This window comes from Emydura macquarii, unplaced genomic scaffold (genome assembly GCF_026122565.2).
Source record: "Emydura macquarii macquarii isolate MOO-44397 ecotype Brisbane River unplaced genomic scaffold, CSIRO-AGI_Emac_v2 contig_2205, whole genome shotgun sequence".
NCBI lineage: Eukaryota > Metazoa > Chordata > Testudines > Chelidae > Emydura > Emydura macquarii.
Window position 1 is genome coordinate 6,713,733 of NW_027132342.1, and position 22,449 is coordinate 6,736,181.

The 22,449-nt window shown below is 40.2% G+C and overlaps 1 protein-coding gene across 1 annotated transcript; it reads left to right on the top strand.

The window, feature by feature from the left end:
- Positions 1–4,557: 4,557 nt before the first annotated feature.
- Positions 4,558–21,597, top strand: LDHB (lactate dehydrogenase B). The gene is made up of 8 exons (XM_067559244.1): positions 4,558–4,715; positions 8,105–8,236; positions 13,739–13,856; positions 14,499–14,672; positions 16,879–17,052; positions 19,246–19,363; positions 20,378–20,501; positions 21,236–21,597. Exons 2-8 carry the CDS (start codon positions 8,111–8,113, stop codon positions 21,401–21,403), a joined length of 1,002 nt encoding a protein of 333 aa, XP_067415345.1. The 5' UTR covers positions 4,558–4,715; positions 8,105–8,110; the 3' UTR covers positions 21,404–21,597.
- The last annotated feature ends 852 nt before the right edge of the window (positions 21,598–22,449 follow it).

Genomic DNA, 22,449 nt, shown 5'->3' on the forward strand with positions numbered 1-22,449 from the left:
TTGCATTTATGTGCTGGTCACCTAGAGGTAGTAGTACTGATTTATCACATACATGTTGAAGGACAGATTCTTTCAAAAATCTCAGGATAACTAAGTTTCCAATAAGTTAATTTGTAGTGCTTGCAAAAATATGTGCAGAGAAGAAAAATCCTACTTATCACATGGACTTAAACTCTACAAATAAAAATAACTATCCATATCTATGACCAGTTACATACAATTTTTAATTTTCTCTACTTTTGTCTGCATTGAAAGGTGCTGATTTGACAGTGCTGGAAAAAAGAGTACTTTATTTAGCCATAGAAGAGGCATAAGCCAGGCTGCAACAAAGCAGGCTTCCAAACATTTCCTCATCAATCTGACTGAGGCTGCTGAATTGCCCTGTAATGCAAATTGTGGTGATGTTTTTGTTATCTCTTGTCCATTGGGAATTACAAAGAGCGAATCCTGAACTAATGTCACATAGGCTGTCCAGCATCTCTCAGGGTACAGTGACTTCCAGTTTTACTGACCTGAGCTTGATGTTCATTTTGTTTTTGAAAGTAAAAGCTCATTTAAATACAGATCTAATTCATGTGCATAAATAGAAGTGGAGAGAAAAATGGGGAGACCCACTATTTGCAACAGCTAGTACTAGGCTGTACAAAGCATTGCAAAATATGCAAAAAAGAACAATCCTGCACTGGCAAGAGGATGAACTAGGTGATTTAAAAGGTCATGTATTTCGTGAACATGTGAAGGACTGAAAATAATGTCCCATGGCAGCATAGTTCTGACTGCACTATTAAAGGTATAAATCTTGGTCTGTTTTCATAAGGCCCATCAGTGCTTTATCAGTGCTTCAAACTAGAATAAGTAAAGGATTGTAAGGAAAACATCCACTTTAGGCCATGGAGCTGGAAATCAGAATCCCTGGTTCTGCCTCGATTCACTGTGTAACTTTGGCCAAGTCTATGTTTATTCATTTGTAGCATGGGAATAATTACCCACTTCATTAGAGTTTTCTATTTGCTTTGAAAGCACTATGTGAAAAGCTCTATATAAATCTATTTTATTCAATATATTACTTTTATTGTCAGTCACTCATCAATATGGTAGTTGTCATGGTCATGAGTACTAAAGAATTTTTTTTATGTAGGATGTGGGTGTAATGTAAACACACTGCTGCATATCACTCTACTTGTCTCATTGCTTTTTATGTCTGGCAGCTGCTGGTTTTTTCTTAACATTTAATGAGCCAGGGCTATTGGCTAGACCTGGGTACTGCAAGCTGATTGCTACCTTTGAATCTGCTCTATTTTATAACCATTCAATTCAATTTCCTTTGATGTAAAAAAATTGCATTCACTGAGATCAGGATGTCCTGCACACTTTGAATCCAAACTTTGAGGCACAGACCCATCTCCACCAGAACGCTGATCTGCATGAACAAGCCACATTTGTATAGATAAAGTGGGTTTTAAGACATACAGTTGCTCAATTTACACATGCAAATGGCATTTGTGTAAGCAAACATACAAGTGCCTAAAGACTGGTATCCAAAATTAGAAACTGAATCAAGGCCACTTTGAAAATTTGGTCCATTAGGATAAAGTAAAAGGTCTAATTTAAACGATCAAATGCAAGTCAGGTAAAGGCTTCCATCCTGCTGACTCTTCTGCTTGCACCTATATCAAGCATCAGTGATCACTATGTACTTTTGTACATACGCTGTATGTTTATTTTATTGATTCATTGACTTATAAAACACTCAGCTCTGGGTGCATTATCTGGAATGCTGTATAATTTGTAAACAAAGACTGTATTAAAAAAAAGCTGGGCCCCATACCAAGAATAAATAGCCATTCCTTCAAATAATACTAGACAAAAGAAAACCACCAGAGCGGTCATTCAGAGATATGTTTTCTTTATTATGTGATATTAGAATCTTTTTTCCCCTTTAGTTTAAATGAAGTGTGGTCTGGAGGAGCAAGCACAGGGGATCTAGATAAAAGAAGGTCTTCAGTTCTAATCCTGGCTCTACAAGCAATTTAGTGTGTGTCTTTGGACAAATCACTTCACCACTCCCCATTTCTAAAATAGGATTAAAAATTCTTACCCACCTATTTAATTTGGGTGTAGTGAACCTTAGTTAGTTAATTTAACTACAGTACTTTGCAAAACTAACAAAAGAGAAACTATACACAAAACTTCACATTAACAGTTTTTAACATGTAAAATTCAAAATAAAATGCGTAGAACAAAAACTAAAAAAAGAAAGAGAAGGAAAATGGAAAAAGGTCCAGAGAAGAAAAGTCACAGAAAAAAACTGAAGACCAAACAGTCATAGCTGTAGCAACACTAAGAGATCCTGAAACAAGCCTTGAAGACCGAGGGACTCTGGTAACATGCTTAAGGAAGGAGTTCTGTAGCTAAGGTTGCTGAAGTCAGGAAAGTCAGATGTTCTTTCCTCCAACCAGAATTAAATGTAGCCTCCAATGAGGAAAGAGCAATGAAAGAGCAAGGCATTTGCCTTGTTACCCTAGAAGGTCAAGGGGAAGATATAGTTATTGAAGTATCTCAGGCCTAGATTACTAAGGATTTTATTTACAAAACCAACATTAAGTTGCTGTACAGGCAAAACCAAGTATGTCACTTACTTTCCATCCTTCCCCCCATGTTGTAATTGTCTGAAGGCTGGCAGTCAGATTTATTTGAACTGTGTCCCCTCAACCTTGCAGTATTTTTCTTAAAATCGGAACTCCATCAAAAATGAACAGATTGCCAAACCCAGATCTGGACTTTGAAACTATGAACAGTCATAGACTCCTTTATTTGACCTTGGGCAAGCCACTTGATTTCTCTGTGCCTCAATCTGTAAAAAAACTAGAATAATACTCTTCTTTCTCCCACCCTTTATCTATTTAGTTATTCATTTTTCAGGACATGGACAGTTTATTCTATGTGTATGTACAGTGCCTAGCACAATGATCTCTTTTGGAGCCTTTAAGTACTATTATAGTAAATATCAATAAGAAGTCTTCCCGTCACCTCCAAAACCATTAAGGCCTTGCTAATGGTTGACTTATATGTAGCATGTTTTTCTTCTGTTTAATTCTATTGTTTTGAATGCCAATGGTGTCCTTAGCATAAGAAAGAGATCTTGTCCACAGAATTACAATCTAGTGGTGACAACGAGAGTTCTGTGGCACTTTAAAGACTAACAAATTTAATATTTTTAGACATAAGCTTTCGAGAGACTTAGCTCTCTTCTTCAGATGTGCTGAATATTCACAGCGTGACAATAGAAATACAGAGACTTGATGTGCACCACCAGCAAACTGGTTTTAATCCAGAGCCAGTCTTGGTCTGATCTCTCCTCCCTCCTGTTCCTCTTATGTCCAACTTTCTTAAAGTTCAATTGTCCATGTCTCACTTGTGCTGATCTAAAATATCCTTTTCTTTGCTGGGAATTTCACTGCTTTTCCCACCTTTATTCTTTGTCTGATGAAACTCATCCAGTTTTATTTTGGAAAGCCAGATGCAGAAGTTCAAGGACTGAATACTAAATGGTTTCATTATTTTTTTCATTCAAACCATCACATATACCACCTGGAAAGGTACAAGGTTTTTCCTTTGCTCCATGGAATCCTTGGCAATACCAAGCAACATATTTACACAGAGGAATAAATTCATCTACTTTTACCCTGGTGTCTCATTTAATATAAGTCCAGCTCATTGCTGACTCACAAGCAGTTATGCCTGAATTGGACTCCAGGATCTTCTCTCCTCTAGAGACACACATTAGGTGCTGTGTCCTTCCCTCCCTTCCGCCTTGCAAAACATAGACGTGAATACACCGAATTAAGAACATGAGAGAAAAAACAGTGTATGGAGAAGAATGCCAGTGTTTGTATCTATTGGTCCCTTGTGGTTTCAATATAGTGATATTACTAAGTTTTCAGTGCAACACTTTCTTCCTCTCCTCTTTTGACCAGTAGTGGTAAAAACGGGCATCTATTAGCATAAAAAACACAATTGCATACACCTATGTGGGAACAAATACATAACACTTATCTCTGGCACTGTAACAGTTCCTTGCTACCCTGTGAAGTTATTTGTCACACGAGAAGGAGGCTTTTAAAAAAAGGCTAGTTTAAGGTTAAAGCAATAATGCAGGGGAGGCCTGAAAGGAGGGAAAGGGTTTGGAGATGGGGGGCGGTCAGACAAACTGGTTTTGTGGGTGCCCTCTAATAGCTGGCAGGGTGGTGACTGGGCTTATAAAGCCTCATTTCTGCAGCTGAGGGGCAGAGAGGTCCGCTTTCCAGCTGGAAACGTCTTGGCCAGCGCTAGGCTGCTTGAGAGCCACCCTGTGGAGCCCTGCGGGCGGCGACCCAACAAGCCCTGGCCCTTGCCCGACTCCAAGCGACAAGGAGCGGCGTGGCGTGGGTAGCCAGCCAGGAGCCAATTTGGGGCCGGGCAGTGGTGGGAGGCTGCAGCCGTGCGCCTGTGTGTCCTTGAAGAGGATTGAGTGAGGCTGGGGGCGGGCAGCGCTCGGGTTTCCAATCACAATAGGGTAACCGGAGGAGACGACGCTGAGCAGGATCCGCCTCTTCCCTTGCCTGCGGCCGATCGGGTCTGACTTGTCTTAGCTCCGTCCGTCCTTCCTTCCGCACGTCAGACCGCTGCCGCCTGCGCCATCCATCCATCCCAGCCGCTGAGCCATCCCCACACAGGTGGGTATCGCGCTGCGTGCCTGTGCTGGCCCCTGATCGTGCGGTGGGGACGGGGGCTTTAATGACAGGGGGCGAAGCCCGCCCCCTTTCCCTTTCATAGGGGTGGGCTGCTGTGTGGGCCTCTAGGCAGGGCACACCCCCCCCCCCCCCCGCTTTAGAGAGGGGCTCTCCTCTGCCCTTTGCATTGCTGCACTGCGCTGGGGGAGGAGGGGGGCGACGACGACTCTCTCCTTTGCCCTGCTGCTATTTAAAGGGCAATGGGGGTGCAGGAAATAGTCCCTGCCCCCGACCCACTGCACGAGGCCCGGTTAACCTCGAGTCCTTGGGGAAGGGCGCAGCCTCTTTGCCCTTGCTCCCCGCGGGGAGGGAGGCGGGAGATCGCTCTTCGCATGGCATGGCATGGCAGTGTGTCCATCCAGGGTTGGGGGGAGGGCAGTGAAAAGACCTCCTCCCCCCGGCCCCCTTTTTTCTGCCATAGAGGCCGGACAAGTGAGCCCCGCATGAACCCCCACCACCTGGCTGCGGAAGGGGGGAGGGGGATTCTCCTGTCAGCATCAGGCCAACACGCTCACTCTCCTCCCCCCCCCGCGGGCGGCGAGGCCTGGCTGTGCAGGGGGCGCTCCCTCAGCCCTCCCTGGGCACCGTGGCGCGCGCAGCGGCAGGGCGCGGAATGGGGGACCGAACACGCGTCTCCGGGGACCGCCCGGCCCGAGAGCGGCCTCTGGCGGCACCACTCAGCCCAGCGGGCGTGCTCGTGCACGGCGGCGCGCGGGCCCGCGACAGGACGGGAGCCGGCCTGAGTGCGCGCCCGGCAGCTCCGCGGGCGGCCCGGAGCCGCGTGGGAAGCCGGGCGCGCGCCCTCTGCGCCTGGTGCTGGTCGCTGGGAGTGCGGGTAGCAGAGCTGAGTGCAAGGGTGGGACCTGCCTGGGCGACCCTTTGGGACCGGGGGAAGCAGCCTGCACCTGGGACAGCACACAGGAGAGGCGTCGAAAAAGTTATCCCGTAGCCAAAGCCCCGGCTGAGGACGCCACCTCTCGGGCCTCGGGTTGGGGGTGATGGCGGGAACCGGGCTCGCTGCTAGCCGCCGAGCAAACCACATCCTGCTGCTCTTTGACGCACGCCGCACGACGCCTGCAGGCCCTCGTGCAACAGCTTGCGTGACTCAGAAGAACAGCAGCCGCCTCCCTCCACCCTTCCCGACGGGCCCTGAAACCCCGTGTGCCCCGACCTGCTCCCCCATTGACTGTTGCCACCTCCCTTCTAGTTCAGAATTAGGTGCTGTTTAGATGGCACGTTTTGGGCATTAACTCTAGGTGCTTTTTAAGCACACAGACCCTGCCTCAAAGAGCTGCTGTCTTTTTGCTGTTACCAGTGAACAAAAAACTACACAAAACACCGAGTTTGGTAACATTAGGAATCTGCAAAATTAAGATTGGCCATGCTACTTTAATCCAACTCCCTTGTCGGTATGCATTATGATACAGCCTTTAATTACATGATTATATACTATTTTTCCCCAGGACTCCTGAATGGGGAGCTGTTCCACGTTTCACCTTCTCTTCATGCACTGTGGGGCCTTATTTACTGCATTTCATCCAAATCCTGTGCTGAACACAACATTATTAATCTCCTGCTTAGTGTTTCTATGGTGCTCTCCCCATAGAATCAGAGTGCTACACAAACATTCATGTATTTTATCTTTACAACAGCCTTGTGAGAATTGATGGCGTCATTGCCCTCCTTTTACAGCTGGGGAACTGAGGCATAGACAGGTTAAAGCCAACATTGTCAAAAGTGCTCACTAATTTTGGGTGTCTATCCTGAGATACCGAGGGCCTGATTTATTTATTGGTGGAGTATTTGGCATTTTTATTGCGCTTGGTATGTTCAAAACAGTCAAGTTTACTTGCAGTTGTGAATGTTCAGCCCTTCTGCAAACCTGGGACCACATGTCTCATGTTGGCTGTGCAGAAAATGGGGAACACGCATTTAGCGACCACCTGTGAAAATGTTAGTTTAAGCAACTTGCCCAGCATCACACAGGAGCTCTGTGGCAGAGGTAGGGATAGAATTTAGTTTTCCAGGGTAGCCTTCAGATGTCTTAACCAGGAGGCCTTCCTCTCTCTTCCAGTAATCCCCTGACTCAGTACACACCTTTCAATTTCTGCAACATATGAAGGAGAAAGAAGCAACTCTATTTCTATAAAATGAATCTTTTTATCTGGTTTTATTTCCCCTCTCTGGTTCACAGTATGCCTTAGGAAATACTTCCTTGAAAATTGTACATTGAGAACTCTATAGATGGAGAAATGATGCAGGAGTTCTTGCCTTCAGTGCATCTGTTGATTTTAAGACTGTGTTTTGCTCTTGACTTGCATGTGGATCATGAGAAATACATGAGCATTGGGACAAATTTTCCAAAGCAACTGCTAATTTTTGGGTCCCAAAATCTTTTGGGTAATCACAAATTTTGACTTGTTTCTATGGACTGGCACATTCATACACACAGGTCACATAGATAGCTAGTTGCTCAGCTAACAATTACAAATTCTGGCTCCAGTCCCCTGTTGTCATCACAAGAACTTCATTCACGTGCATGAGTTAGCTCACATGGAGCACCTTGCAGAACCAGGGTCACTGTTTGCAAATATATATTGGTGTATGAGTGTCCAAAACAGGTACCTAATTTAGAGGCTGTTTAAATATTTGTTATGGGAAGGGAAGAAAGTGAGAGGATTAGAGGATAAAAGACAGGACTCAGTGGTACTATTGCATAATCTATGGGTTGAGCAACATGGATCTCTGAAGCCAAATAAAAATGAATGCCATGTTAGCTCAGTTCTGCACAGTTTATTACATACCAGTGGACTGGAATATTAACATTTTTACTTAAAGCCACGAATGCAAAAAAGACTTACCATGTATGTGCAGTGAAGGGGACAGTGGGGAGACATTTAGGTAAGCGACGCTACTTATTCCATGCCTTCCATACAGAAGGCTTTAAAGGATTTACAAACTTATAAATATTCCATAACCCACCACTGAAATGCAATTATCATGCAGCAGCTTTCTAACACTTCACAGCTACAGTGCATACAGAGAGGAAAAAGAACATTTGTATCCAAATGAAATTGAAGTGAGAATTTTAGGTGGGTGGAGTGTAACTATTTGAAATAGAATTGGACCATGCTGACAACACTAATGTGTCTGCCCATAGTGTGTTATATAAACTACAGTTTTCAGTAACTTGGAGAGGTATATCTATATATGGACTTATATTTGTAAACTTCAGCATTGGAGACTAAAATAGCTATCTTTTTAATATGAAGGATTGGGAAATGTGATTGGGTTTAATTTACAGGGTTTTATGTGTCTCTATTTTCTTGCAGAATACAATGGCTACTTTACAAGATAAACTGATTACAGCAATTGCAGCAGAACCCACCACCCCTAACAATAAGATCACCGTAGTAGGAGTTGGCCAAGTTGGTATGGCATGTGCCATCAGCATTCTTGGAAAGGTACAGTTCAAGAACAATATGGTGCTAAAGTATTCTTAATTTTAATGTGCTACAAAATCTAATTGACTTCTTTGTGTGAAAATGGAGATAAATATGACAGACTGATGTGAAAATAGTATCATTCATTTTGTGCATTTCTCCTAAATGACCAGGTAACCCCTCTGTTTCATGCTCATCTTTTCATTGCATTTGTTCCCAGTTTCTCTCCTCTCTGACTCTTATAGTTGTCTCATGTTCAGGAAAAGGTCTGATTGTCTTTTTCCAAAGTTGCCTACGTTGCAGGCAGCAGCCACGTTGGCTTTGTGTACAATTGGTCTGCAATCCCTTGCCAAACTTATTTTGTTGTTGAGTCATTTGGGAAATGAGTCCAGAGTCCACTACTTGATAGCAGGGCCATCAGAATGGGGAAAGAACTTAATGGGGACAGGCCAGAAATCATTGTCAAATATGCGGTGGACACCAAAAATATACACACTCAACTTACTACTTTCTTGATTCATCCAGGGCCTGATTCAAGACCCAAAATGAAAAGATTTCCATTGACTTCAGTAGGCTTTGGATTAAGCTCTTATTGCCTATCTGTCTAACTTTCACTGTAGAATTTTTAAAGTAGCTAAAATTTAGTGCCAAATTTTCAGATCATGATTCTAGTTTCATGTTGGCTGTATTCAGGCAGATCTCCTATTGAAGTTTATCAGATATTTGCCTGTTGAAGGACTGACTTAAAAACTCAGTAAGGACGTCAGAATTTGACACTGTGTGTGTGTTTTTAGTAGGCAAAAGTCTGCAGTAGCTGTTTCCTTTTTTCTTTCTTTATATTTGAAAAATCAATTAGGAATTAAGGGCCAGATTTTAAAAGGTATTTCAGCACCTAAAGATGCAGATAGGCATTTAGTGAAATTTTCAAAATCCTATCTCTGCAACTTAAAGCACCTAGATCTTTAAATTAATTTGGCTCTAAAGTCCCTTGTAGAAAAGAACTTAAATGTGCTTGTGTGCCACTGGAAGTCAATGGGGACGGATTTAAACATACGATTAAGTCATTTCCTGAATCAGGGTCTTAGTTATTTAGGGTCAGATTTTGAAAAGTATATAGTTTTCCCAAAGATGCAGACAGGTGCTTAGGCACTTTTGAAAATCCCCCTAAATATCTTTAAAAATCTGTCCTGAAGAACCTGATCCTGCAAATTGCTCTCTATAGGCAGTTTCTGCATAGAAAGTTTACAGGATCAGGGCCCAAATCCATGCACATACTATTAAACCTTTAGAATGTATTTAAGGGACACAAACTTAACTGGTAAAGTTAATAATTAACAGTGACTTAGCCATAGGCCAATACACCAAAAATACAGTATTACAGTAAAACTTAAAGCAAAATCCAGAATTTTACATATCGCAAATACACATAAATGCAAATTAAAAAGCATATGAACCAATTAAAGCATATAATTGTCTTGCCAATTTCCTTTTCTTTATTTTAGCAAATAGGGCAACTGCTTGGATCACAGATACATTGCAGGTCCTAATAATATTCTGTTTTCTAAGAGATTGTAGAAAAAGGCATCTGAGACAAAAACATGGAAAGACGTTTTGACCTCCAGGGCAATACAAATTACAATATAATAAATAAAGGGGTAAGTCTTCCCCCTGTCCAGAGCCACATGGATAAAGATGGTTACATTTTTCAGTGCCAGTGTATCCACCTTCTAAGTAAACTGTCTGCGTAGATTGAAAATGTAGAGCTGTAAAGCCCTCCTAACTTGCTAAATATATGGCATACCAATGAGACTTTTTAACAAGGGGAAACCAAGGTGACATCTTTGTAATGGAAACAACTGCAGTGTTTATTAATATCCAGTAATCTCAATTTGATTAGGGATTTCACATTTTTAAAAATCATTTCCAATTCTGAGAGGCCTAGAGAATGCAAATAATTTCAAATATACTCTGAGGAAGTTTACGTGTAAAAGCCTGACTGAGCTGTTCCTGTAAGCATAACCTTGGCAAATGCTGTGGGTGCGTATTATAAAAGAGTAATATTAATTTTTGGCTTTGCTATCGGCTCAAAGAAGAGTTAGTTAGTCAGTCTCCCATTACGTCTCTGGCATTTAGGGCAGTGACGAAGGTACTCTAAGAAGAGTAGCTGTAATATTATTTATGAAACCAAGAATCTTCCTAAGAAATTGTTTTGGATCATTTCCAGTCCAGTGGCATCATCCCAACCCCATATGTCTGCACTGTACAAAATTTGGATGTACAGCTGGCCTCAAACACTAAAGGCTGACACAATTAAGTTTCTCCCATAATTCTTGGTGTAATGTAACACAGCTTGCATTGAATTTGTGTTCTTCTCTTTTGTTATCTGAATGTGTTTATCTCACAACCCGTTTTGTGAGAACCAGAAACCCAGGTAGGGGAAAGAACTAATTTGTTGACTATATTGCCCAACAATCTTCCATTTATGCAACCTCCATCTTCGACTAAAATCGATTATTTTAGTTTTGGAGTAATTCAGTGAAAGGCCCCTCCTGTTGCCAGTATAAACCAAATGAATTTAATATATGCTTTAGTCCCACTGATGTTTGTTATAATAGACCCATATCATCTGCATATAAGAAAACAGACAGGGTACTAAGCCATGATTTTAGGGAGGAAATACTGATCCATTTTCTGTTGACTTGACTTTAAAAAAAAAAAAAAATCTAAGAAATTGTATTGTTTCTGATACAGTACTATTTTAAGAGCACTGTATCAGAATGTCATGGGGGTAACTTTAAAAAATTAATTTAACACTGTTCAAGTGTTTTTTCTCCTGCCCTGTAAATGTTTAGTAGATGCCTTCTCAGCAAGGGAGAAACTGAGGGACCATGCAAGGGAAACAGTGAAACTAACTAGACACAGATGTCATAAATGCAATTAAAACGTTTAGTTATTTTGCATGTTACAAATAGATATAAAAAGTAAAAGTTAGATAATGTGGAAGTGTGAAATGTCATACTGAATCATTAGTGCACCATGGATATCCTCAGGATGTTTTAAAAAAAAAAAAAAAACCATTGTGATTGTCGTTCTTGGTCTGAACTCAGCAGCTTTCTTGCTTAAAAGCAATGAAATCTAAAACTGGCAGAGTGGGAACCCAGTGGCAGTGACTGTTAACCTCTTTATTAAAGAAGGATGGATACTGGTGTATAGTCATAAGAACTCTTTGCAGGGTCAAATTCTGCCCTCATAATTACAGTCAATGTAAGCCACTGAAGTCAATGTGAGTTGTATGTTATAACTAATGGTAGAAATTGGCCCATAATTGTAAGCCAGTTTATAGCAGGGTGGATTTAGTCCCTTTCACTGGGCTTCCACTCTGTCAGTGGTACAAATGGCATCATTTTCCTTCAAGATGGCTGCCTCCAGCATCTCTGCTCAGAATTGGCATCTCTTCCTCACAAATTCCAGTTGGAATTAAAAACATGTTTGTAACAAACTGTTTGTGGGCGTTTAGTCATCTTAATTTTGCCTTGCTTTAATGAACTCATAGACTGTTGGACTCAGCAAAATGGATGCTGCCTTCAGTTAAGCCGTAGTCTAAATCTTGCACTTACCCAGTACTTCCAATATTCTCTTAAAATCAGATGTACGGGCAATAAGTTTTAGATTCTTTTTAGTTGTATCAAATTCACCAGTTTGTGTGAAATTATTAAAGTTATAGCTTAGAGTTAAATTTTTCTGGGGTAGCATCTCATTTAAAATACATGTGAGTGGTGTGAGTTTGATCCAGTTAGAAATAAGAAGTCCTTGAGAGCTCTGGGCAAAAGTATTTCAAGTTACGCTGTATCTGGGTCTTATCTTGTAGACTTTATTCATCTGAGTGAGCCATATTCCTCGCTAGAATACACCAGTATAAATCCAGCAAAGCCATTGGAGCTATTCCTGATACATATCCTAGATCTTTAAAAGAACATACATGTAGATTTTATAGGCCTAATTCTTATTTCACTCACTTTTAAGCAAATCTAATACCGCTGACTTCAGTGGAGTTAATTCTTGTTCATTCTTATAAATGAGGTCAGAATCTGGCCCTGTAAGTGATTTTTAAAATAAAACAAAACTTGAATACAAGCCCTGGGAATTTTCCTGCAACAGTTGGTGATGTTGGCTAAGGTAAGAAGTTGCTCTGACTGCAATAAAAGATTGCTTTGTCACTAACATGATTTTAAAATATGTACTTGTAAATTTATCTAAGCACATGCTGTGTTACTGATTTGAGATACCTTTTAAAGATATAGATATCATGTGTTGTGTGCTTAAACTCCTTTTATTTTCAAAGCACTTTGCAAACATTAACCAGTCAAGCCTCATAATGACACAGGGACCTATTATCAATTTTGTAGAGGAGCAAACAAAGCAGAGATGCTTGCTCAAGGGTAGAATTTTCAGAAGCACCTAAGTGACTTAGATGCCCCTTTTTAATTGGGCTTAGGCACATAGGCCATAGTAGAAGTCTTGAACTGAGTTTCGATGTCCTTTATTGGCATGACAAGCTATACAAGTTATGCCAAAGTTTCAAAAACAAAAAAACCCCAAACCACCATTTCCACAATCCAGTGTATTTGTCAGAGGATAGATTAAATACTAAAAGCATCTGATATTTTAGTCACTGGAGTAGAAAGTGTCTTATCTCACCTCTCCATAATCTCAAAGTTTGGGGAGTGGGAGAACTTTGAGACAATCTTTCAATCTTCTTCTGCTGGACAACTACCAAAAGTGGCTGAGTTTCAGTTTAACAAATTGACACTGTTTTAGCAGTCCTGGGGGGGAGTATTAGGAAGGGTTCTGATTTGTATAGCTGGTTAAAATATCATGAATGTTTTTTGTGAAAACTCTGACCATGTACATCTTTAATTCAATCTTTGATTAAATTGGTTGAAGCAGTTTTCTGTCACTGAATGTTAATTTGAGGTAACTGTTGCAATGTGCATTTTCTATCTAAAATCTGGGGAAAATATTTGAAATACTGTCTTGCTTGGATATAGAGCAGAGTGTGACTTTTACAACTAGTACAGAGAGTTCAGCATATTTTTCTAAGTAAATAGCTAAATCATGAAGTGCCTTAATGACAACGGGAAAGCTCCGAATAAGGATTTGTGTCTTTTCAGTCTGAACAGAGAGTGGGAAATATAACTTGACTAGTAAACTCTCACTGTGCTTTAATAAGGGTTTATAAAACTTTTGCTACTGGAGTGTGTTTTGCTGTATTTTAATTCTAATATGTGTCCCTACAGTCGCCATCTGAACTGTATCATGCTCCCATTTTAGCTCTAGTGAATCAGAAGAGATGCTTTACCAGCGTGTGACATTAATATACTCTGTAAAGAGCTCCATATGAAATGTAACGATGTAGTTTAACTCAACAAGGGAAGCTTTGAAAAATAGTAAAATAATATTGCATAGTGGACCCTTTGTATGATGTCAATATTGTATTCCTCTCCCCCCACCACCACTACATAGGGTCTTTGTGATGAGCTTGCTCTGGTTGATGTTTTGGAAGACAAACTAAAAGGAGAAATGATGGATCTGCAACATGGGAGCTTGTTCCTCCAAACTCATAAGATTGTGGCAGACAAAGGTAAACTTCGATCTTTCTTTTAAAATACAAATATACTATAAATTTATACAACTATGGGAACCCACGCAAGGCCTTGCATTATGGCAACAAACGGAGAGCTTGATGCCACCTGTGAAAGTTGAGGCTTAGGTTAAGACTTAGGGGAAAAGAGCAGATAACAGTTTTAAACAACCTTGGGGAGTTCAGCTAAAACTGGAACTAGTTTGATTTTTCACAATCTAAATTTCTCCCCCTTTTACCCATCACTAATTAATATTATGAACTTTGTCTCCAGTGTATTTCAACCAAAATTAATAAAACAAATATTAGTGAAACTTCGAACCTCTGGAAGGTAGAGAAAATACCCTATTTTGTAGGTGAGGAAGCTGAGATACAGAAAGGCTAAATGACTTATCCAAGGCTACAGAGCAAATCAGTTGCAAAGTTAAGAAGAGAACCCTAAATCCCTATGTCCTGATCTGAAGATAACAGCATTCTCCTTGAAGAAATGGTGTGGATCTATTGAGATTGAACATTTTTTCATTTCTGGCCTGAGTATTTTACACACATGGAGTTAGTTAGGGTGGTCTGTATTTACACATTACTCTTGATATTGACTTCATTGAACTCTGTTCTGTATTTTCCCCCCCCTCTCCTCTGTAGATTACGCTGTCACTGCTAATTCGAAAATTGTGGTAGTAACTGCAGGAGTTCGTCAGCAAGAAGGAGAGAGTCGCCTCAACCTGGTCCAGAGGAATGTCAATGTCTTCAAATTTATTATTCCTCAGATTATGAAGTATAGTCCAAATTGCACCATACTTGTAGTTTCCAACCCAGGTAAAACAGTGTTTTAATTTATGACATAGAATTCATGAGTTTTGTATAATTGACCTTTTATTTGATTAACCGTAAAAATAAGTTCTGCCTAGTTACTTACTTACAGTAAAAAGTATGTAGAAATGTGTGCGTTTTCTGTATAGAGAGGTCTGTGGCAATAGCTACTAGTGGTGAAATGCAAACATGATTTACATTTACTGTGGCTGCCTTGTGCACGCAGGACTTTGAACTGTGTTTGAAAACCATGCTTGACATTAAACATGTTTCAAAGCTTTATGTATATTGGCTTAAAAGCTGCTGGTAGTTTAAGCAGCCTGGTTCAGAACCCCAGGAATGTGAAAGAAGGTGCAATTTCAATAATTCATTTTAGTAAACTTGTTTAATTGTAGCTTTTATGAGCACCTAAGCATCCAGATGCAAAAATATGGCTTATCAATCTGAGTGACAAATCCAGCTTGAATGTACATCATTGACTGATCACAAAAACAATATTGAAATGTAAAATTAAAAATTTCTTTGAATATAATTTCAGGAAAATTTGTGCATTGAGGACAAACTTCAGACATCCTGGATTTCTGTTCTGCACATGCCTGAGTTTAGCTTTTACTGAGGTCAACCAGGGAAGAAAAGTTAGAATAGCAACATTTGAATAAATACATACCAGAGAGTGCGTTAGGATACAAAATATTCAGTTAAACTGATTGTACATGCTCATACTATAGCTTTTGCACTGGAGGATCCAAGCTGGTCATTAATACCACTTTATAGACACCAGAAATACCTGAGAGAGAGAAATGGCACACTGTGCTGGCTATTCTGCTCAGGTTCTTTCAGAATGTGCCATCAGTTAAGAAGTGTGGGCATTCTTAAAATAACGTTAGATATTCTCTAGAACCAGAGGTGCACCTTTTCACAAGCACTTTTTTTTTTTTTTTTAAGCTTCTGGTAAAACACAACTACAACAGCTTAATATAGATGGCAGTTTCAAATTCCTGTTTATCAAATGGATTAAATTGGCTCTCGCTTAGGACAAAAACAAGTGCTGGGAAAGGAGAACTGTATGTTGGTTTTTTGTTTTGTTTTGTTTTGTTTTGTTTTTGTTTTTACTGTGCCCTGTGCTTTCTCCAAACTTGTAGAGCTCCTACTTCCCTAGTCTTCTGTGGCTGGGACTTTGGAGGAACATTAGGGTGGGTCTGGGTGCCTGCTCCCCAGGGCTTAGGATGTCTGTCTGTGGCATTCTGCCCCACGTTTTGCATAGATGATCCTTGGTAGGATTGGGAGTGATCTGCACGGTAGCTGTTTGTGTAACCCTGGTGGTTCAGGGTATGGGCCATCGTTTGTGGAGCAATAACTTGCACCCTGTATGCACTACAGGCATTTGGGACCTGAGTTTTGCAAGTTATGTAACTCTTGAAACAAACTATTGGCCTTTTGAAGTCCTGTCACCTGGTTCTAAGGCAGGATTTGTCATTGCTATTGCATTTCTGTGTTGCTGTTATAGTTTCTGTACCTTTTGTCAAACTCCTTTAGATTGTTTGTTTTGTATTTGGATTTTTTGGACCATTCCCAAATAGCTCATTAATTTATGAGCTACCTGAAAATATAGTAGCCCCAAGCAGTCCAGTGCTTATAAGTCCCTGAGTGCCATGATGTGATGATAAATTAGGCAGTCCTAGTCCAAAGACAGTTTTATGCAGAAGTATCTCGTTTTTCATGCACAGAATGCCATGCAAATAATACAAAACAAGAAATGTGCCTTTTGAAAATTCAAGTATGTTTTACTATAAATCCATTTACTTGAGGCACATTTAAGCTTGATTCTCAAGTGGAAGGCAAGATCTCCAAACACAACAAACTCCCTGGAATATTAAACCAGCCTAACTCAGTTCCTGTGCTCAAGGGACCCAATCTCTTTCCAGCCATACCAAGGAGAAACCACCCCTGGTTTTAGCCTCTAGGACATGCGCTCCAGTGAGCTCCTAAAAAGAGGCTTTTATAACTGCAGACAGAGCCTCAAGATTCCGTAAGTGAGATAAGCCCTCCTATCCTTCACTCCGGTTAGGTCCGAAATACTTTATACAAGTGAACCCAGCTGCACTCTCTGTCCCTCTGGCTTGTAAGTGGCTACCCTGTCACAATAATATAGGTAAATCTGTATGTGGCTAAGTTAATCAGTTTTACTCACTGTCTTTATTCTCTTTCCCAGTGGATATATTGACCTATGTCACATGGAAGCTAAGTGGGCTGCCTAAACACCGTGTGATTGGAAGTGGTTGCAATCTAGATTCAGCTAGATTTCGCCATCTGATGGCTGAAAAACTTGGCATTCACCCCACCAGCTGCCATGGCTGGATTTTAGGAGAACATGGTGATTCTAGTGGTAAGGAGCACTTCTACTGTCTTTTGGAATGAGAGAACACAGATAAATAGCCTGGAAAGTCCTGAAAGAGCTGGTACATGCTGATCCTGTTTTCTGTGTATGTGGGAGTACCAGATCTAATTTCTCAAATGATTGAAAAAAATAAAACAACTGTTCAGTGTCTCACACTTCCCCCTCTTACATTCTTTTCTGGTGGCTTATGTTAAAGTATGGATCACTAACAGCTAATGCCAGCTTTAATAAATATATAAATACAAAAACCTCTGTGTCCCACAACAATGACTGCAATTAAGATTTTCAAAGCATCATAGGGGGTTTAGCTACATATCTTCCATTTAAAATAATGGAAGATATGTAGTTTAAATCCTGTTTGAAAATACCAGCACTTCCTTCTGCCTGAAGCTTAAGAGTTATTGTTCAGTTTGACTTTGGTCACTCAGTAGTTGCCTGTGTATCATAGCCTGTGATTTGCAATAACACGCTTTTTTGACTGCAATATTTACTATCTGCAGGTTAATAGCAGAGTTTCTGTTGTTGTAAATCCCCCAAAATGCTGAGAAATTCTGATTTAAGTCAAATACAAACAATATTTTGATGTATATTTCTCAATACTATGTAAAGAGAATAATCATAAAGGATAATAATAAACAGAAGACCAACTTCTGGGTTTATAGACACCAGCGTGCAGTTCCATAACAGAGCAAAATTTGGTTGATTGTATGGAAACACTGTGATAATACTTACTGCTTCTGTGCATGGCTGCTTTTCCTTTGCAGTATTTATCAGAGTTCCCCTGACCTTAATTGATCAGAGGAGTTCTTTCTCCCTTGCCACTGAAATTTGTGTTATATAAGGGAATCACCATTCTGGGGATCACATGAACCCTCTTCCTTGTAGATAGATGTGTTGCATTCTCTACATTCAGGAGGGTGAGTGAGGAGCTTTCTTGGAGGCAGAACCCAGTGCCTCTGTGTCAATCATCAAGCACTTATTTCTCTCTGCTGCCACCTTGTCAATTCATCCCAAAGCAGTATCTATTTTTTGAGGTTGGACAGTTAAGGTGAGGCAAATATCCATTTCCTAGTGTAGCCAGTTAGTTCATTTTATCATTCATTTATTGTGTGGTGATATGATTAACTCATATGATGTGTTATTCAATATACAATGATTATATATAAGTTTAAATTGTAGGAGTATAGAAGTATAAGATTGATCAAGAGTTAGAAGGGATAAATATACATTAGGCATCTAAGTAAGTAGGACTGAAATGCAGGGCCTACGAACTGAGGCCTGTAAGATGTTAGCTTAGCCATACTAGGCCATTAGCTTAAGAAATGCTTGACATAAGTAAGTAAGATGTGCCAATGGGTGGTATTGTGAAAAATTAGCAGTAAGAATAATTTTTTGCTTACAAGATACTCAGTAATCACATTTCTCTAACACATGCCCTAACCGCAGGATGCGTTGTGCATGTAAATGCTAATCAGGTATAGTCAGAATCACATTATAAAAAGAGGGTGCCTAAACTGGGAAAAATAAGCTCCCTCTGGGAAACTCCAGCCAGAACCATCCTTCTATTTATGGTCAATCCATGAGAAAGAGACTCATCAGACCCTGACACCATCTAGGAGGATGTGACTGTAACTCTATTTGTAACTTGTGCGTAGGTCTTTTCTGAGTTTCTACATGTATGGGTAATCAGAACTTTAATTGTAACTTTAATAAAACATGTAAAACAGACTAGACCTTGTACTTGTGAATGTATGTGTGGTCACTACCCTTGGGCTTCATGTGTTCCTAGAAACTAGCCACTGTAGAGCCAAAACCACGGTGGTGTAATACCACATTACTAAATTCACTTTAAATAGAATGAAAGGCTGCATTAGGGTGAGAAACTGTCTTCCTGATTTCAACCCAAAGTAAATGTTAAGAGCAAGTTGTTAATCCTTCAAAAGGCAGAGAACTTTGTAATTAAAATACTGACTGATATGATGCTAATCATTTTATAGCATTCTCCTGTCTCACCTACCAGAGCTCTTTGGACCCAGTACAGTGAAATAATAACAACAGATACAATACCATGTTAGCCGATACTTTGCCTATCAATTAAAAGGCCAAAACCTGAACAAAGTGGAGGTGGGGGAATTGGAATCATAATTGAAACTTACATGCTTTCTCTGACGTGCATTACAGTGGCTGTTTGGAGTGGAGTGAATGTGGCAGGTGTTTCCCTCCAGGAACTTAACCCGGCCCTGGGTACTGACAGAGACCATGAGAATTGGAAGGAAGTCCACAAGCAGGTGGTTGAAAGGTACAGTGAATGGGGAATAAGGTGGAGTGTGGCATTGCAAGTGGTTATAGCACTTTTTTTCCACCTTAATCACTGTCAGTAGATCTTGACTGTACATGCCTTTGGGTGTTTCCATTTGCAAATGTAAGACCTGATCTAAACACTGAGTTAAACTGGTTTAAGTAAATCGGTTTAACATTATACCTTCAGTTAAACCAGGACAACATCTGTCTGTAGATGATCCCCAACTCTTACAGGGCCACATCCAGCAAGTGCTTTCTCATAAGAGTAGTCCTTCACTGGATTAGTCCCATTGGCATTGATGGGACAGCTAATTATATGAGTAAAGACTAATGCAGGATTTGCAGATTCAGAGTGTGTGTGTTTATAGAGAGGCAGCACGGTCATGTGGGAAGAGTAGAAGAAATGGAGTCAGAAAATTTGGATTCTGTGTCTGGCTCTCTTCTTGACTTCCTGTATAAAGTTGGGCAAGTCACTTTACCCCCTCTCTGCTTCATTTGCCCCATTTGTACAATGAGGATAATGCTTTTGTAAAGTGTCCAGAAATGCCAACGTTAAAAGTATTGGTGTGTTCAATATGTACATAGTGTGTAGTGCTGACTTTTTAAAAGTTTATATAAAAATGTGTTACATTTATTAGCTAGAAAGTATCATTCCAATTCTTAGCTGCAATGATTCCATTGATTTAAGTGAAGAATCTGGCCAGTCACATCTTTGTGTTTTATATTTTCTGCTTACCATCACAAAGCAGCATCCTGTTTTTATACACTATATATTCTAATAATGATAATATCCAGCACTAGTATAATTGGATTTATATATTGAAAATATGGATTATGCAAATTCCACTCATCTCCCAATGCTAAAATATTAAGGATATTAAGTTATGTAACTAAATGTATTGCTATACTTCAAACATTTTTAAATGTTACAACAGGATTGATGTAGTATTCAGAGAATGTCTTGAACACCACCTTAATATATATAATTGTGTATTCTGCAACTTTCTTTTAGTGCCTATGAAGTGATAAAACTTAAAGGTTACACAAACTGGGCCATTGGCTTAAGCGTTGCTGATCTCATTGAGTCCATGCTGAAAAATCTGTGCCGGGTTCACCCAGTGTCAACCATGGTAAAGGTAAGAGAGACTATTCAGTCGGCTGCTGAGCTTATTCTCGTATGATGACCACATTATATATGCATGGAGTCTATTGAATTTGCTAAATTCTTAGTGAAGGAAGCCTTGTAAAATGATACTACTCTGAACTTGAAAAGAACTAGCAGTAGTGTTATAATGCAGATTGTTATTGTAGATTTAAAGTCTACCAGCTGAGCTGACTTTTCCCTTCTCTCCCTTCCCCCACATGGGGAATTGTGAAGAGAACGTATTGCCTTTACCCAATGCAAAATGTGATTTGTGGGCCAAATTTGTCTCGGATGGAATGCAGCTGAACCTGAAGGAGGATTTGTCCCAAAGAGAAAATAACCCTAAAATTCCAGCTGGGATGCCATAGGATCTTCATGGCAAAGGTTGGCAAGGCAAGAAGCTAAATCAACATCTCCCAGGACAGCTGTGCATGTTTTTGGGGCTGCACCAGCCAGCTCTAGTTCCTCTGACAGAGCAGAGGTTGTGGGCATTTTGAACTATTGCTTCTTCCATCTCAAAGCCAACCTCAGGAATGCCAGTCATTTAATGTAAGGGTTTCTATCTAGCTATATTTGCAGCTGAAGGGCAAATGGTATTTTCAATCACGTTGGTGCAACTCTAAAATAACTTTTGAGGTCAATGGGTTTAATCTGATTTAATTGTAACTGAAAGCAGATTTTTGGTTGTTAAGATTCTGTTTGATCTACTTCTTGTTTTTGTGGCAGGGCATGTATGGCATTGAGAACGAAGTCTTCTTGAGCCTTCCTTGTGTGTTAAATGCCTCTGGATTGACAAGTGTCATCAACCAAAAGCTGAAGGATGAAGAGGTGGCTCAACTCAAGAAGAGTGCAGATACATTGTGGAGCATCCAGAAAGATCTCAAGGATCTGTAATCTACGAATGTTAACTTCCAGCAGTAGAAAAACTGCATACTGTGTGCATATGTGGGCTTTCTAGTTACTGTCCGTTTCTGGAGCTAATTCATTGATCTTCCAAAAGTGAAATGAGTTTTTCTCCACAGCAATTAAACATATGCTTCTTGTAACATGCAGACCTTATGAACAAATAAAATCAACTTCTAAAAGTGCTTAATTCTCCTAATGATTCTTCATTTCCAGTAGTTAAGATTTTCCAGCCATGCATGGAAACAGACATTTTCCAATGTTGCTTTTCGTTGGGGGCGGTGTGTGTGTGTGTGTGTGTGAGAGAGAGATTTTAAAAGGGTACTAATCATCAAGGGGGTAATCCCTGCCCAAGGCACTCTATTCACATAGGCAGAGTAGTTAACATATGGTATTATCCATTCTCCTAAATCCAAGTACTGAGCAAGGGAAATTCATTTGCACATTTTCTTTTAATTAGGGTACCCTCACTATCCTTCACCAAGAAATGAAGCATTAAAATTGGGTCTGGATTTGTCTGTATTCAATTCAAGAAGTTTCCCCCAAAGCACTAGTAGTATGTGACCGCCCCGGGTACTTCTGACATAAATTTTGATCTGATATTCCACAGACCATCAGCCTGGGAACGGAGGCTTTATGTACTCAACCAGTTGTGCATTCTTTGTTGTGAAATGTTGAACCTTAAAAATCACATCATTCTGATACTATTGATTTGCTTTTTATTCCTGTCTTTAATTATTCCATGCTTTTTAGTGGCCTCTATCTTTGAGAATTACTAAAACTAAAAATCAGTGTTTTACACTGTTTGAAAACCAAAATTCCAACCTTCACAGTGTATAAAGGATTGGGCTCCAATTCTCTCTGAAGATCTAAAACACGCAGAATTGGGCTCTTAATCTTTTTAATTAGATTTGGATGCTAGTATCATGTGGGCAGGGCTGTTTCAGATGTGCTTTATTTGGCAAAGCAGTGTGAATGTTCAGAAAGTAGAAGCGATGAGTGTGATAGATCAAGCAGTTTCCTGCAATGGCCTTGAG

Excerpts from the sequence above, each read along its gene's own strand:
- LDHB (XM_067559244.1), top strand. The coding sequence starts at position 8,111 with ATGGCTACTTTACAAGATAAACTGATTACAGCAATTGCAGCAGAACCC. Across the intron at positions 17,053-19,245 it reads AGAACATGGTGATTCTAGTG|TGGCTGTTTGGAGTGGAGTG; the intron begins GTAAGGAGCACT and ends CGTGCATTACAG. Across the intron at positions 20,502-21,235 it reads CAGTGTCAACCATGGTAAAG|GGCATGTATGGCATTGAGAA; the intron begins GTAAGAGAGACT and ends TTTTTGTGGCAG.